We start from the raw sequence: 17,452 nt of genomic DNA, 5'->3' as shown, positions 1-17,452 counted from the left end.
ACCCTGGTTGGAGTACGGCCCTGCTGCTGCACACCTGTGTGTCCTTGGGAGCCAGCCTGCCCTCTCTTGGCCTTAGCTTGCCCCTCTGTCCAGTGGCGGGTGCTGGCCACTCTGAAGCATGTGGGTCTGGGCTGGTCCTGCCTTCCACGATCTCCTGGCCAGTTAGCAGAGGCCTGGGGCAGAGGAGAGGGAAGAAAGCCTTTTTTTGCTTGCCAGCACTTCCCCCGCAAAGGTCAGGCTGTGCTCCCCTCCCTGCCCGGCAGCCAGCCTGGTGCCTAACGTCTGCCCAGCGGCAGATGACCGGCACCGGGGCTCCTAGCAACAGTGCACAAAAGGTTACTCCTGACGTGCCAGGCTGCCTCTGCGGCGGCTGGCTCAGCCCTGTCGCCCTCCCCCTTAAATAGGAAAAAAGTTGCAGCCCTGACTGGTGCGCGTGCCTGTGTGCACGCATGTGGACATGTTTGTGTCTGCACACTTGAGCCGCCTCTCCCTCCCTCCCTGAAAAACGTGAACTCCACATGTAGCGTTGTAACTCTCGCTGATGAAATGGAAAGTTGAACATAAATCAATGTCTGCCGCCCAGTTAGCTATGCATCAGCAGGCAGCGCCTGGGAGATTTGCTCGGTAACAAAGCACCCAGCGGCTGCTCGGGCCTCGACTGCCCCCTAACGCGGAGCCAGCCCCATGCCACAGAGCCCAGTTGGGCTGCACACCACCTTCTCCTGGTCTCCCAAGACCGGAGTGGGACTTTCACTCCTCTCTTCTCCCTTTTGAGGGAGGGGGGGTGGGGAAGGAGTCCCTGGCCTCTTGGACTTGGGAGGCCTGGGCTCTGTTCTTGCTGCTGCTCCTGGCCGAGCCCTCACTGGGGCTGTACTCTCAGGCTGTAAACAGACTCCCGAATCTCTGGCTTCTGTGGATCTGATACTGGAAGGATGGGTGTGAGTAGCTGCCTTCACTTCACGCTTTTTAAGAGCGTGGGCTGGTTTATCCTTTCCCCTTTGGACCTGAGTTTTTACTTTGCGTTTTCTTAGGACGGAGTGATTGTTCCCTGTGGCTGGGGCCCTGTGGGGCTGGAGGGTGTTTTTGTTTTGTCTCTTCTTAGCTGACTGAGGGGTGGATTCCCTTCTGCTCCTGTCCCCACCTACCCTCTCAGCAAATTGTACTGAGGTTTTTCTCCTTTAAAAAAAAAAAAAAAAGGTCAAATTCCTTAGCCCTTGTAGCAGAAGAGGTTTGAGGAAGAGAATTCCAGCAGAATCCTGTAATAACACGCCTCGGCATTACATGGATCAGGACAGACCCCCTGAGTAAGCTCATGCCACAGTGGGAGGAACCTGGTCTTCAGGGGAGTCTGGGCTGGGCTCTGGGCCCAGGCACTGCCCTGGGGGTCAGAGGCCATTCCAGCATCTAGCTCAGTGTGAGGCACTGTTCTGAATGCAGGGATCCCCAGTGTGGGGTCAGGTTCATGTCCTGTTGCTGCCTAAATTCACTCCTAGGCAATCTCTCTCTGAAACACTCCCTCTCCCAAAGAGGGCCTTGGAATCCTCCTGGGCCGGGCCCCCCTGTGATCCTGTAAACTTTTTTCTCAGAAAGCTCCATCTCAGGCCGGGCGCGGTGGCTCCCGCCTGTAATGCCAGCACTTTGGGAGGCTGAGGTGGGTGGATCCCCTGATGTCAGGAGTTCAAGACCAGCCTGACCAACATGGTGAAACCCTGTCTCTACTAAAAATACAAAAATTAGCCAGGTGTGGTGGCACACAGCTGTAATCCCATCTACTCAGGAGGCTGAGGCAGGAGAATCACTTGAACCTGGGAGGCAGAGGTTGCAGGTTTGCTGAAATTGTGCCACTGGACTCCAGCCTGGGCAACAGAGCAAGCCCGTCTCAAAAAAGGAAAGAAAAGCCCCGTCTCTTGTTTCTTGCTCAAGACCAAAATGGTGGGAAAGAGACTCGGGACATGGTGAGTAGGTAGGGGGTCACACTCTTCATGAAGTGGCAGGTCTGTATGCAGCACAGGCATGGGGATGGGAGGGCACCCAGCTCAGCGTCAGGGAGGTCACAGAGTGGCTGTGAACAGGATCATGGCCCTGCACTTGCTGGCAGTGTGAGCCTGGTAGTGACCCAGCCTCTTCAGGCAGTTTTCCTCAGCTGTGCTGTAGGAACAGTTACGTAGCAAATCATCCCATGTCCTTTTTGGAGCTGTGGTAAGGATTGACTATACATATAAACCTATATTCAGGCCACGTGTGGTGGCTCACACCTGCAAATCCCAGCACTTTGAGAGGCCAAGGCAGGAGGATCGCTTGAAGCCTGTTCAAAACTAGCCTGAGCAATATAGTGAGACCCTGTCTCTACAAAAGAAAAATTTAAAAATGAGCCAGGCGTGGTTGCATAGGCTCATAGTCCCAGCTACCGTGGAGGCTGAAGTGGGAGGATGGTTTGAACCCCAGAGACTGATACTGCAGTGAGCCTCAGTCACACCACTGCACTCCAGCCTGGGCAACAGAACAAGACCCTGTCTCAAAAGAAACCCATAGTGCTATATTCACATCAGTAATGATTTATTACTGCTGTGGAAAGATGAATGACTGGGCTTCGGGGTCCCTGGGGACCAGCAGCTGAGCTGGAGCTCCCCTCATGCTGGTCAGCTCATCTGTTCCTTCTGTCTTGGACAGGAAGGTGCTGGGTCCCATCCCTCCCTCACCTTCTGTGAAGGTGGTCCATCCTTCCTGAAGGCCTCTTGTGTCACACAGCCTGGGTGGGTACATGGGTTCCCTTGGTTGCTTCATCTGGTAATTGGGACCTCTTAGGTCAGCTTCAAGAAGGTCGTGAGATGAAGCTGATGAAGCCCCACCTGGTGTCTGCTGGGTTGGCTCTTGAGACCTTAGAGTAGTAGTAGGCGTGTCTAGGACTGTTCTTTTCTGGAGACCCAGGTCTTCCAGCTTACACAAGAGCAAGAGCTGCCTCACGGTTTCAACTCTTTCCAGAAGGGAGTCTTAGGGGCGTGGCCTGGCCTTAGTGACATTGATGTGTGGAAGAGGTTCTGGGTATTTTTGAGATCCGCTAGCTTTTTAGTGTGTAACCCTTCAGTTTGGCCAATATATGTGGCACGGCTAAGCACCAGGCCCTATTTGGCCCTTTCACATGTAACCTCCCTTCATCCTGTCCACCTGATTTACCTCCCTTACCCCCTGCCACCTTGACTCCCAGTGCTCTGCTCCACTGCACAGGAGCTGCGGGGGGAGGTCGAGGCTGGGAGGCAGGTGTTGTGTGTCTGGGAGCCTCTGCTGCTTTTCCTCTCAGGCTTACTGCCGTGAGTGTGATGGAGACCAGCTCTGACATGGGCAGCTGGGGACCTGTGCATCTGCATTCTGTCACTGGTGACTTTCACCTGAGCATCATTTGAGCGTGTGTTACCCACCTGTAAACCAGGAGCAGCTCTCCCTAGTTCATCAGCTATGCCTGATACCAGCATAAGGCGAGTGATCAGAATGAATGGCAGATGGGAAATCTGACAAGCGCTTCTTCCCAGATGTTGGTCATTCCTTCCTTCAGCACACATTCATGAGCCACGGCTTTCTGCCCAGCCCTGCTGGGCTCCCAGGGTTGGGAGGCAGGGCAGCCTCTGGCCCCCACGTGGTCACAGCCCATGGGGCAGACCTAGGTTAGGCTAACCTGAGGTGAGCAGCTGGCTGCTTCTCCTCTGTTGGGTGCTCCTCCTATCAGTGGTGCGGTGCCCCTTCATTGGAACAGTGAAGTCAGAGCTCTTCGTGGTCTAGCTCGGCTACCCTCGCCCCATTGTTGGAGCAGCTGTTCCATAGGGCAAGCACTGGAGCTGCTGGCTCTCAGACCTGGCCTCTGCCCCTCCATCAGTCTGTCTGGATTGTTCTGCGGGCTGCAGCCTTCTCCACTCCCCTTCTTGAAGCTTCTTCCCTCTCAGGTCAGTTTTATTCAAGAAGACCTTAATAAAGTCTTGCCTTCTCCTTGCCCCAAGGTCAAAAAAAGGCATGCCCAACTTGCGTATCTGGTTAAGCTCCTCTTCTCTAGATTAATTGTAGTAGCCAGTCCGGAGGCACTTACTCTGGAGTTGTAGACAAAGTCCAACAGCTTAGAAACTTCTTTCTCTTTTGGGAAGTAGCTTTACCTTCCTAGATCACAGTCTCCCGACCTGTAAATGCAGCAGTATTAGAGAGAGTGGACGTGGGAGTGCAGTGGTGAGCAGAAGAGACCTGGCCTCTGTCCTCTGAGCCATCAAAGGCTTTCGGGGCAAAAGAAATGGGGGGCCACTTCCAGGGCCAGATGACTCCTGTGGAGCTTGCTGAAGGGCACCCAGCATAAGCTGGGGTTTCTCTTGTTAAGGAGGTTGCTTCCAACCCCGACCAGCTTAGGACAGATTATGTGTTGTAGGCAAGTGAGGTCGCTCCCTTGGGTAATAAGGAAGGCTGTGTGGGGTAATAAGGAGGTCTGAGCCAAAGAAAGGAGGCTCCTGCAGGATTTCACGAGGCGGGGCAGATCCTGAGCCACAGCTTGGTGTATTAGCAGCTGCCCTTGGTAAGGGCTGAACTAAGTACTTGACTCCTGGTATCTCAGTTACACAGTTCTCTGTGAGGCAGGTAGGGCAGCTGCATTTTACAAGAGAGATAAGTCAGTTTCAGAGGGAACTATAGGCTGGGCTCCAAGCGCCATGAATCTGGGGCTCTTCCATCAGCACCACGGAGCTGCTTCTCACATTTCACTGAGTTTGCCAGGTATTGTTGCACCTGCCTGTGTGACCGTGGGCCTGGCCTCCCAAACCTGTGTCTCCCCAGAGTCCTGGTTCTTTTCCCTGCTCTATCCTGTTGCTTCATCTTAACAGAGGAAGGGGGAAGAGGTCTTGGGCCATTCCCCAAGCTTCTCGGGGAGGAAGAGGCATGAAAAACCACGTATCATCCAGGGGGCTGCAAGACTCAAAGGAAAAAACTTGGCAGACTTTGCTGTTCCATTCTTAGCCCTCTTCTGCTCAGTGGGCAGTTGGGGTTGAATTATGGGGATTCTGGACTTGTGGTTTCCAGGGCCCTGCAGCTCCCCCTTCCTAGTTGGATCTGATGAATCATTACTTTTTGGAACAGTTGGGGATGAAGGGGCAGGGCAGGAAGGCTGTGTGCACCCGTGTGTCTGGAGAGCTTAAAGTAGAACAGGAATTCTCTGGGTGGATGAGGCAGTGCCTTTTTAATATGCACCTCACCTTCGCTGTGTTGCCGTGATTAACAGTGGAGCCTGAGTGCCGGCGAGCGGTGGCGGAGGCCGACGGGCAGGAGTGGGATGTGTCTTTGCAGCACTATCCATTTTCAGAGCAAAAGGAAATCTTTTTCTGGGGGGAGAGGATCAGTTCCCTTGGCAAGGCCACGTTCACCCCATGTTCCAGAGGACTGGAGTGGGTCTGGATCCCTGGCCCATCTCTTCCTCCCCAGGCTTGTCTCTCCTGGACCAGTAGAGGTCGGGGAGGGAGAGGGGTGCTGTCTGGACCTTCCCCTGGGGCACAGGATTCCCAGCTCCTGTGCCAGCATTAAAAAAGGTTGGGAGCCGGGCAGGGTGGCCCATGCCTATAGTCCCACTCACTTGGGAGGCTGAGGTGGGAGGATTGCTTGAGCTCAGGAGTTTGAGGCCAGCCTGGACGACATAGCAAGACCCTGTCTCTAAATTTTTTAAATAAAGAAGGCTGGCTGTGCAGGGCTGGGATGTGGCTTAGCGGGACAGCAGGTAGGATCAAAGGAGCCACTCACAGTTAGGAATCTAATAGGTTTCCAACTTGAGAGAGGGTGTAGAAACATCTTTGGAAAGGAACGTAATAGATATGTGATTCCCAAGATACAGATCACATTGCCATTTCCTTGATCAAGCCCCCAAATGTTAGTACCCCCCTCCTTGGCCTGGTGGTCCCATCCCCAGGGTCACCATCTTGTGCATAAAGTCCTCTAGAACCCGTCCCAAGCCTACCTTTGGGCTACATAAATGCCATCCTCGCAGTCCAGAATCCCCTTCCTTTTCTTCTGTGTCAGGAGATACCTGTTCATTCTGCAAGTCCTGCCTAAATGTGACTCTCCTGTGATTCCTCACTCCCCAGTGCACTGGTACCTCTGCCTCTATTAGAGTGTTACACCCTGGTCTCACTGGCCAGCCTGGAGCTCTTTAGGGAAGGGCAGAATGCAGGTTTATTTACCTGTCTCCAGCACATAGCTCAGAGTACTGGGACGTAGTGCCTGTTTAGATTGACTGCCAGGTAGAGGTGGGCTCTGCCCATATGTTCTGGATATTGAGCTGTGTTCTTGAAAAGAGTGCCCTGTTGTATGGATACGTGTGGACACACAGGGAGAATCCAGCAGGAAGACACTCTTTAAGCATTTAGTGGCCGGAGGCAAAGTTGTGTCTCTTATACCCTGCCCCTTCCCAACCACAATCATTCGAGGTGGAGCCTTTTCCTGGCTGAGATGACCCTAGAGAATCCAATTCACACCACAGGAAAGGATCCAAACAGTTTGAATCTGCCAAAAGAACTCAAGGCTGAGATTCAAGCTCCCAGAATATTTGTGCTGGTAAACAAGGGCTTCTTCCCAAGCATTGTAGCAAGAATGCAATTGGGGAGACCATCAGCAAGGAGGGTTGGGACCAGCCGGCTGGGCGTGAGTGCTGGGTTTTGTGTTAACGATGATGCCCTATCATTGTGTTCAGGAGCAGTGGCCAAGAGACCCAGGGCTTACTGATTAGAGAGCATGGAGCGTGCTGGTGTGAGAACCAAATTCGGGTGTGCGGATACCTGGCCGGTGCTCCTTCTGTTTGTCCTCAGCAGCATACATCTTGGCTGTCTGATAATTAGTGCCTTAATGTCACTATACCTCAGTTTTCCCTTTGTAAAATGGGGTTAACGTTTGCTTCATTTGCCTCACAAGAGAAATGTGAGGTTAAAATCAGGAAGTGCAGCACTGTTTTGTTTTTCCTTGAGAAAGAGGACTCCAGTTTTTCCCCCCTTTAGTCTTGAGGACCATCGTCTAACTCAGGGGTCTACAAACTTTTTCCACGAAGGGACAGCTAGGAAATACTTTAGACTCTGTGGGCCATCAGGTCTTTGTAAGCAGCCGTGGACAGAACACGAGTGAGTATGGCTGTGTTCCAACAAAGCTTTATTTGCACCATGTTCCATTAAAACTTTATTTACGTTGTATTCTAATCAAAGTTAATTTATAAAAACAAGTGGCAGGCAGTAGTTTGGGCCTGAGTTGACTTGAGCTGAGCCTGGTGGCTGTGCTCTTGGGGTCCTTGTGCTGCAGCCAAGACCAGCCATTGCCCTGGTACACAGCTTGGTGCAAGGGACCCAGCCTAGACTTTGGAAGCAGATTGGACCTGGAACCAGTGAGCTCACATTCCTGAGGTTCAGTCTTCCCATCTGCGTTATGGCATAGTCACAGGCCAGGCTGGAAAAGGAGGCGCTGATGAGCAATGTGTGGGGGACCCCATGTTAGGTTTTAGACACCACCTGTATTTTGCATTTGCCACGTTTCCTCCCTTTGTGTGGGAAACCATTGGCTACTGATTCTGTTCCTCCAGGAGGCAGGTGAGCCTCATGCCTGGTGAGCAGAGCCTTCACTGACCCCGCTCCTGTTCATGTCTTAGCAGGGCTCCTCCAGGGAAGCCAGATTCCTGATGGTGTGAACCTTGTACCCTCGCTGTCCACCCAGTGCTGCCCTGGTTCCTTGGAGAGACTGCTGGGAGGAAGGGAGGTCAGCTGGGGCCTTTGCTCACATGGAGATCCATGAACCATTTGCTGACCTTTGCAAGGAGTGGGCCTTGGTGGCTGTGAGGATCCCCTGGTATTTATGCAGAGGTGACTACAAGCGGGGAGATGCAGTACATTCCTGCTTTCTCTAACTGGTAACTTCCCACCATCCAGGAAGATGGCCCATGCCATTGCCAGACCTCTGAACTCAGTCCCCTCCTTGTACTCTGCCCACAGAGGGCCATTGATTGTCGTGGGCTCTTCTGCTGGGTAGCCAGGGGTACCCCCTGACTGTGAGCTCTCTGGAGACCACGCAGAAGCCCAGGCAGTTGCTCCGCTGTTGTGTGGCCTGGCTTAGCCCCCTGAAGACCGACCTACTGTGCCAGGCCAATGCTGTGTGTGCAGGCAGGCAACTTAGTCGCCCTCTGCCCACGAGTTAGTGTCTTAGCCCCAGCTCTGGCCTGTAAACACACACGCACACACCTTCCGCACACACCCCTCTTCAGGACACACACACACACACACTGCCTTTGCACACACCCCCTCCCCAAGCCATGCCAAGTTCATTCCCATGGGCTGAAACAAGGAAATAACTTCCTCTAAAGAGCTGCATGTAAAATGACTTGGTTCCCTTCCGGCCCTCATCTGGTGGTCATCTTCCCTCTCTTTGGGGTCTGTGGGTGAGGCAGGCCATCGTGATAGATCCCGGGTGTCAGGGGCACCTTAACACACCTTGGCCTTCTCCCCAGACTGAGCTTACGGCATTTTCTGTCAGTATTTGTGACCAAGGAGCAAATTGGATTGTCTGTCAAGTGCCTTTTGCCATGTATAATTATTGTAATTTTATATTCACTCAATTAAAGTGACACACCTAACAGGCAGATTACACAGTACCGCAGGTCCTTTGCGTCCTGCTGCTGGGCGAGAACACGCTCCTTCAGCCTCTCTAGACCAGTGGCCAGTGTCCCAGGAGTCAGGAGGGATGGGGATGTGTGGAGTGTTTTATCTCCTAACAGCCTCAAGCCTCGAGTCCCCTTTCCCCGGCAGCCTTCTGTGAAGACAAAAGGCAGATTTGGCCGGGTGGTAATGGCTTCTGTCTGGGTAGCTGTCAGCAGCTTACAGAGAACTCTCACAGCTTTCGTGACCCGTGAGAGAAGCATAGCCTGTACTCCCCACCTCGTGTTAGGGATGCGCTGTCCAAGACCCAGGGCCACAAGACCAGGACCCCAGCCCCGGTGCTTTTTGGGCTTCTGGGACCAGTGCCCTCAGCACATGCCACAGCCTGTCCTCACACACGCCCCTCCCAGGCACGCCTCTGAACCCGCAGAGCCAGGACTTGAGTCTCAGCACTGTTTCTCTGCAAGCCCATGATTTCTAGGCAGATTTTAGGAATATGGGGGGCATACGGGGTGGAATATGGGGGAAGAAGCAGTGAGTTTGGGGAATATTTAACACATAGCTTGTTTTCTTCTTTAAAAAATCGGTGTAGATTTATTTTGTTCTTACTTTTTTTGAGACAGGGTCTCACTGTCATCCAGGCTACAGTGCAGTGGCATGATCATGGTTCACTGCAGCCTTGACCTCCCTGGTTCAAGGGGTCCCCCCAGCTCTGTCTTCTGAGTAACTGGGACCACAGGCGCACACCACTACACCTGGCTAACTTTTGTATTTTTTTTGTAGAAATGGAGTTTTGGTATATTGCCCAGGCTGGTCTCAAACTCCTGGGCTCCAGCAATCCTCTTGCCTTGGCCTCCCAAAATGTTGGGATTACAGGTGTAAGCCAATGTGCCCAGCCTTTTTTGTTTTTAATTTTAAGGAGCTATCTTCCATCCAGCTCCAAGAATCTTCAGCTCAAAAGACACCAACCTGGTCACCTTTCGGTACTAAGTTTTCTTCCTGGTTCCTGTGAGCCCCAGGGTATTAGCTGTGCCCACCCAGGGGCTTATTGGGTCTTGCCCCTTGCCCACGGCAGTGTGGTCACCTGCTAGCTCAGCCCTGCTGCTCTGTTTGGGCTCTGCCCCAGAGGTTCCCGTGGAGGTGAGCAGCCCGGCCTGGAGGGGTCCACATGGCACCCCCAGGTACAGAGTCAGGAAAGGGTCTGTGTTCAGAGAGCACTTGAAGGCCTGGAGCAGGAAAGGCTTATGAAGGAGGGCACAGGGCCTTCATCAGGCCTGGCGAGGTGAGGCCAGACATCAAGCTCCTGCTTTCCTTGTAAAGGGCAGGCGAGTGACCACAGGAACAGGAGGATGGGGACCAAGACTGGGGACCCTGTGTGCCTTGTACTGCCAGCTGTGCCACAGCCCTGCAGTGTTTCTGGAATAGTCCTCGTTTCCCTTGTGAGGGCAGTGAGGCTCAGAGCCATTGGGAAATGGGACTCGGCCTGACCCGGAGGAGCTGGGATTGGATCCCAGGCCTGTGTGATGGTGGCTGCCTCCTGCCTCACAGCCCGTCTCTCCAGGACGACTTCGGATGAAAATCAGGAACTTAGCCGGAGTGTACGGGAGGACTGGGGTCCTGCTGATGGTTCTGAAATGCTTTTCCGCGGAGTCCTTGAATCCATGTTGCTGTGGGAGTGCTCTGCTCCCCACGGCATCGATGTGGGTAAAGGCTTTTTCACTAAACCATCAGTGTCCACACTTCGGAGTTTTCGTGAAATGGCCCAGTGTTTGCCTCGATCACACCTATAACAGAGCCTCCTGGGCCCAGCCTAAGTGGCTCTCAGAAGCTGCTGGATGGAGCACTACCCAGTGCTGAAATTACAGGAGAAAGAATAACAAGGAACTGCAGGAGTGAGTTGTCTCCACTCAGAGATCGTGGGGCTGGCTGAGATGGAATAGCGAGTCCATTAACAGGGTCCAGGGCAGCGGGAAGGCCAGACAGGAAGTGGGCATGTTTCCTGTCTCCTTTTCCCAGATTCAGAAACGGGGATTTTCCCCCATATTGGGGTCTCCCCGAGGGCTCGTCCTGCCACCCCCCTACAGAGGCAGTGCAGTGCAGTGCAGTGGAAAGAGCTCTGACCCATCAGGGGACCCCAATTCTCATCCCAGCTCCAGTTGGCTCATGGGGGTACCAGGTCTGCATTCTGTGGCCACTCTGGGCCTCAGTTGACCTGTCTGGGAGTGAGAGGGAGGTAGGCATCACCCTCTCTTGGAGCTGCTGGCAGCTTAAGCCAACACTTAAGCTTATTTCTGTGTCCTCATTTTTCTCCTCAGTTAGCCTGGGAGCTCCTCTGGGCCAGGACGAGCCTGATGTGCCTCCAGACCCGGCATGGGGGCTGGCTGGGCACATAGGAGGTCAGCACCCGGTGTCTCGGTGCACTCCCAAGTCCTTCAGCCTCTCGGATTCATTGCAGTTTGCTCTTTGCTCTCTGCCCTGACAGATGACCCAGAGGTGCTGCTTGCAGGCTTGTAGAATGTTGGGCTACCCAGCACCCCCTTAGACTCTAGAATCAGACATTGAGGCCTGGCTTCACCACGTAATAGCTATGCAATCCTGGAGTACCTTTATCTTTCCAAGCCTCAGTTCCTTGGCAATAAAATGTTGCTATTGATCCCTTACTGCGAAGAGTCCAGGATTAGATGAGTTTATGCAGGTAAAGGCCACACTCACCGTTGTTACCCTGACAGCCCCATTCCACTGATGAGAAAATGTAAGTGCAATCAGTGGCAGAGCCAGGATTCAAACCCAGTTCCTTCCAAACCGTAAAGAGATGCAAATGGGAATGTGATGCTGTGAGGAGAACCCTGAGCTAGAGGTAGGAGATGTGGCTCAGACACCAACTAGTGTAGTTTTCTGTGGTCTTGGAGAGGTCACACCTCTGTCATGGGCCTTTCTTTTCTCCTCCCCTGGAAATAAAAATGTTGGAGGAAGGGATGATAGACTCTGTCAGAGCCACCTGACAAACAGGCGGGCGGGTGGGTTCTCCTTAAGTGCCTAGTAAGGACCCTCAGCCACCCTAGTCTAGCTCGATACTTTGCACACTTCCGGGGTGCCATCTGCCCCATCCACCGTGTCCCTGGAGGGTTAATTAGGCAGCATCTGTAACCAAAGTCATCCAGCGCCCAGGGGTGGGAGATGGTGTAAATGGAACTAGGACTGCTGGCCAAGCAGTCTTCCAGATGCACGCATTTTGGGTTCCTCAAAAGCTTTCAGCGAGTGGAAGCCTCACCAGAGAGTTGTCCTGCGTGGAAAAGCATCATCAGCTTTGAGACTGCCCCCTCCTCTTACCTTCCACCACCGTCCACTCTGCCTGCCTGCTGAGTCTGTTTAGAGTTTGAGGGAGAGAGGAGCCCCCATCCACCAAAGGTAGAGCCCTCAACCTCGATCCTTTTTCCCTATTGTCTGCCTCCTGCATAGCCTTTCACCCCAGTGGGTAACAAACCCAAAAGAGCACAAAGTCTGTCTTCTCCAAACCTACCCGAGAATGCAGGCTGGGAAGGAAGATGAGACCGTCTAATAAAACACAGGGCAGCAGAGCCCTTGACTGCTCGTAGAGATGGGCAGCTCATCTGTCATGTTCTTTGCAGAAAAATCTGCTTCCACAAACACGGTTCTCTGCTCATGAGACTGTGCTGGGCTATGCAGGGTTCCTCCCCGTGATGCCACAGTGTCTTAGGGACACAGCCCAGATGCAGGGAACGAAGTGACAGAGCTCCAGGCTGAGTGGAGATAGCTGGGACGCACAGAGGCTCTCTGTGGATGTGGATGTGGGTGGCCCTTTGGGAAATGGCAGGCGTTTGGCTGTGTGCCGGGAGGTGGGCAGGCAGAACCTGTCAGTACTTCACTGCAGGTGGGAGAGGAGCTCTGTGCCCTGGGGAGGTGGGCACTGAGCTTTAGCTTGGCCTCTGTCAAGAATGCGGTGTGATTTTCTCCCTGAGTGACAGGCTGGCCTGGGCCAGGATTCCTGGTCCTCATCATTCCAACCCCCAGCTCCAAGCCAGAGGGGAGACTTCTGAGCTGCTCTTCCCGCCCCAGATATAACAGCTCCTTCCCCACTGTTCCCCACAAGCCAGAGAGGTTGTGGGGCTGGGCTGGGTCTCCCTGACCAGCCTGGCTCTATCCTTACGGCTCGTCAGCTTTTGTTCTTGAGGCAGCTTCGCCAAGAGCAAGCTTGTGCCACTAATGCTTATCCGGGGACTGGTCACCAGAGTCCCCCATGGGGGCTTCTGAGGGAAGCACACACGCCAGCCTTGCTCTCTGAGCCTCAGCAGACCCGGGTTGGCGCACTGGTTCCTTGTAAAGGCTGCTGTCGACTGAGGCCTCACCGTGTGCGCCACACGCTCTTGGGTGCTTCACTTGTGTTTTTTCTAATCAGTCACTGACTCAGCTGCCTGACCTCCCTGACCAGGGGGCACACAGGTGTGAGGGGCTTGCCCAGAGCCTTGCTGCTCGCCCTGATGAAGCCCTCAGTTACCAGTAAGGGAAGGACGCGAGGGAGGAGGCGCTCCCTTCTTGCCAAGAGCCGAGAAACCAACAGGAGGCCTTTTGCCCCGTCTTGGCAACTGGACCTCACCCTTGAACCTTCCTCCTCTGTTCTTTTCATATTTCTTTTTTTGGGGGTTGGCTTCAAATTATCTTGTTTTGTTTACATTACACCCAAGTTTCGTGGTACAAAAGACTTGCAGGTGCAAATATGTCCCGCCTTCATTAACTTCCCCTCCCTTTTTAATTTATGTGATTTCAATTTTCCTTCCCTGTACTGTTAATTAGGGGACCCTCTAATCAGTGCCATTATCACAGTGGTATTCATGTTTAGGAAAGCCGCTAAACAAATGCTTGCAAAATTGCTAAATGGCTAATTAATGTCTGTTAATTAAGAAAATTGCTCATGGTAACAAACCATGCCGTTGCTGGCAGCCGCTAGAAAGACACACACTTGTTGAAATTAGTAGCGTGGCAGGTAGGGGAACATCTGCTCCTCGGAGCTTTCCGGAAGTGAGCAGCTCCTCGCTGGGCCAAGAAACTCCCAGGCCTGTCAGCAGCGGCGCCCTGGGGTTCCTGTACAGCCCCCTATGATGTTCTCTGCACACCTCCTCTCTGTGGGCCCACGCCCGCTGGCTTGGGCCTGCCCCTCCTCCCCAGTCCTGGGCTCTGCCTCCCCAGCGGGCAGGCGGCTGGCAGCCTGGCTCTGCAGGAGAGGGCCGAGGGGGAAACCCTATCTAGGCAGCTCTGCTATCTTTTTAATTTAGCCACACTCATCCCCTGTGTGCATTTTAAATTTTTCTGAAAGCCAACTTCTAAAAAGCAGCACAATCACAGGTGGGGAAGAGCGAATGGGGGCCTGTCTCCTCACACCTGGCATCGGCATCCCCAGCTAGGTGGGCTAGAACGTGCTTCCGAGGCAGCTCTCCACACTCACTGACTTGACCCATGCTAGGAAAGTCCTTTGGCGTTGTGACCCAGTCTGTACACACCCGAGTATTTACACATGCCACTGGGGTTTGTGAAAGACTCTTGCCTTAAAATACACAAGGCTCTCTGACATTTTTTTTTAATTACCTCGGATTTTTAAGAAATAATTATTGCAGCTTGCTAAATGGATGAGTGAGTTGCAGTCTGTAGTTTGCAACCCCAAGGTTTAAGTGAATTCATCTGCCTGTGTCTTCTGGTGGGGTCGAGGTCACCGTAGCCCAGGGTTGTGGCGGTGGGGGTGGTGGTCAGCTCGGAACGGAGGTGTGGAAAGCACAGCTCACCCATTCACCCAGCAGTCAGCGGTCCCCGCCTTTCATGTACAGCCCCGTCTCCCCATCTCTGCACCAGGGCTGTTGGGTTTTGGGGCTGAAGATGGGCCTTGGACCCACGGGGCTTCTCATCCCGGCCTCGCCACTGACCAGTTTTGTGGCTGTGGCCAAGTTGCTTCATCCTTTGAGACTCATATTCCTCATCAGTAAAAGTTGGAATGAGAAACCTTACCTCATAGGGCTGCTTTGAAATGCAGGTGAATTCACAGTGTGCAAACCTGCACTGCCCACACCGTGTGGCCCTCACTCACTGTCTGTCTCCCCACTCCCTATGTGTTACATCTGTGGTGCCCCTGGCTCCTCCGCCTCTGTTATTTATCTGTCAGTGCCTCTGGCCCTCCTGCCCCCAGGAGACTGGTCATCTGGGCCTTTCCCTGACACTTGATCAGTCCTGCCTTGAGTCACTCATAGCCATGTCACTGTCCCCCAGATTGTGAGCTCCTTGAGGGCAGGGCCCTTCCCAATCCTTCCCCACCTCCCCTGCGAGCGGCACCTACATCCTTTGCACCTAGGTCCCTGTGTCTGTGTGTCACTGTACTCCCTCTGAGCCTGTCTCAACCAACGTATTTAACATGGCAAACTCTGCTCCAAGGGTAGGCTGTGTCCAGGACCGTACTCCCATGTGCTTTGACAGAGGTGCTTCATTATATTTTTTGTTCTTTCAACCCCCTGTGAATGTATTGATCAGCTTCTCTTGCTCCCGCTCGCCGTTTTACACTGTTGGGCCGGCGACCAAAGCAGCAGCTCCACCACCTCCCACCAACCAGAGCCCACTCCCCGCACGCCCGCCGCCCACCCTTTGTTTTGGTTTAATTTTTGTTCTTTTAAGCTTCTTCTGCGCTTCTCCATGTGCTGTGATCTATAACCTGCCTCTACTGTCTGGCCTCACAGGGTCCTCCGGGGTCACAGCCCTCGCCGCACGCACAGCCTCCACCTCACAATCCTAGCAGCATGATGGGACCCCACAGTCAGGTAAACGCACCGTGGCGCTCCCGCCCGCCGGGGGCGCGGGGCGCGGAGGAAGCAGAGAGCCCGCAGAGGAAAAACAAAAATCAAAATGTGCTCTAGCCAGTGCCTGCGAGTCTTTATTGACCAACGAAATTTTTTTAGAAATTTCTTTTTTCTAAAGATAGTCTTCATTCCTCGGACATCACACCCAGCTTGGATACGAAACCAAAAGGAAAAAAATATATATATATATATATGTATATGTGTGTGTATATATATATATATTTCTGTGACCTTGTCAGCGGCCTTTGCGTTTTTGTTTTTTCCTCTCTCACTTTTGGTTTGGTTTTGAGTTTGGTTCACCATTTGTTTGTAACTGAAGCTGCATCCCGAGCCTTTTCTTTGTGCACTCGTGCTGCTGAGAAAGCTTTCCTGCCATTCCCCTGCATTAAGTTAGGGAGCCCGCTGTCTCCTTCCCGTTTCCATGGCGTTTCCCCCCAGTCCTCGCTCCCCTCTCCATCCCCGCTGGTGGTTTCTGTGTGTATGTGCTTGTGTGTGTGCTTGTGTGTCCAGCTTTGTCTGCAGCCCCTTAAAATGTTACGTATAAGTCCTCCTTAACCCTTTTATTTGCCCTTACGGAGAGCAGAGGTTTCCTCCTCTGCCCTGCCTTGATTTAACGGTTTTTCTGTGTCTTATGCAAAGTCCCAGCTGTTGCCCTTCCACCCACAGTAGATCTCCACAAACAAATGTGGAGTTGGGAGACACATTTGTTGTGTGGATCTGTCGTTCCCTCTGCCCAAAGGAAGTTTTTTGTTTAAAGGGAAGAGGCTACCAGGAGAAAGAGAACTTAAAAGATCACTAGTTATAACAAAACAGGACTTTGTGGAGAGCATTTGTATTTGTCACTGTGCAGTAGGGCAGGCTGTCATTGAACTAATTCCCTATAATTGCAGCCTTTTATGTCACCGCGATACGCAGGCGGCCCCAGGCCCCCGATCAGAATGGGAAACCAGGTACTGTACCTTTTCGTGTTCTCCCCCCCACCCCCAGCCATCCTTGGCCCTAGGTAGACTTTGACTCAAAATGAAAGTTGAGGGAAAGGTTTGAGGGGTGGAGGGACAGGTTTAACGTGGCTCGTGGCTTGCTAACTGTTCCCCAGAGAGGACCCCGTGCCCCCACTGTGCCCATGGTTCGTCACCTGCCTCTCCAGATGGCCTTTGGACAGTTGATTCTGGGGTTCAGAAGGTGACAGCAGATGCAGCCAAGGCGCATCTGGGATTGCAGGGTTTCGGCTATTCTAGAGAAGATGGCAAATGCCCTGCCCTTCCCTTCCACCCTCTTCTTGGAAGAAGGTTTTCCTCCTTAATGAAGTTAATTGACAATGTGCATTTTTTCCTGGAAGCTTTTGAGAATTGCCAAGGCTGGTAAATATAATCCTGCTATTAGGGGGGGAAATGGCCCGTAGGAATGCTTAGATCAGGATCCTGGATGCAGCAGAGCAGGAGATTTGTGAGTTTTTCAGCAGTGTGTGCCTGTTTCCCAGACCCAACTCAAAACAAGAAAGGATCTGTTCGTGTAAATAGAAAAGGGGTTTGATTACGGGGAGGGCTTTTCAGCCTGGGGTCATATGCCTTACGCTGGCCCATTAGGATTGGCAATTCTAGGTGGTCTGGAGAAGTCAGCCCGCACACCCCCCTCCCTGGTTCAGGGCAGAAGGGGAGCCGCAGAGGTAAATATGAATAGACGCCTCTTTTGAGTATAGACAGATTTAAACTTTCAAGAAATATCAGGGAAGTTTTCTGCTCAAATTTTTTTAAACAGAATTATTTCAGTGACTTTGCAAAAGCCCTTCAAAAAAATCTGCCAGCAGTGCCAGCGAATCCAGCCCTTGTTGCCTTTGGAGCTAGGAGTTTAGTCACCAACTAAATTGGCATTGTCTGAGTGTGACGCTTTTCGCTCTCAGTGCTTTGCAAGAAAGCTCCTGAGTGAGTGAGGTGGTGCAGGGACTGTGGAGAGATG

General features: G+C 52.9%; 1 protein-coding gene across 4 annotated transcripts in view; it reads left to right on the top strand.

The window, feature by feature from the left end:
- SSBP3 (single stranded DNA binding protein 3) overlaps window positions 1-17,452 on the top strand; it is a 181,453-nt gene that overhangs the window by 136,057 nt on the left and 27,944 nt on the right. For 2 of the 4 annotated variants that reach the window (XM_017504452.1, XM_017504453.2), the window contains exons 6-7: window positions 15,377-15,457; window positions 16,387-16,446. In XM_017504452.1, the coding sequence (XP_017359941.1) occupies window positions 15,377-15,457; window positions 16,387-16,446 (141 nt within the window). The remainder of the gene's footprint in view (window positions 1-15,376; window positions 15,458-16,386; window positions 16,447-17,452) is intronic. The other 2 variants (XM_017504455.2, XM_017504454.2) reach the window with 1 other exon arrangement.

The sequence above is a fragment of the Cebus imitator genome, unplaced genomic scaffold (genome assembly GCF_001604975.1).
Source record: "Cebus imitator isolate Cc_AM_T3 unplaced genomic scaffold, Cebus_imitator-1.0 Scaffold322, whole genome shotgun sequence".
NCBI classification, from domain to species: Eukaryota; Metazoa; Chordata; class Mammalia; order Primates; family Cebidae; genus Cebus; species Cebus imitator.
Note: the sequence above shows the minus strand (reverse complement) of the source record. Positions and strands in the feature narration are given on the sequence as shown.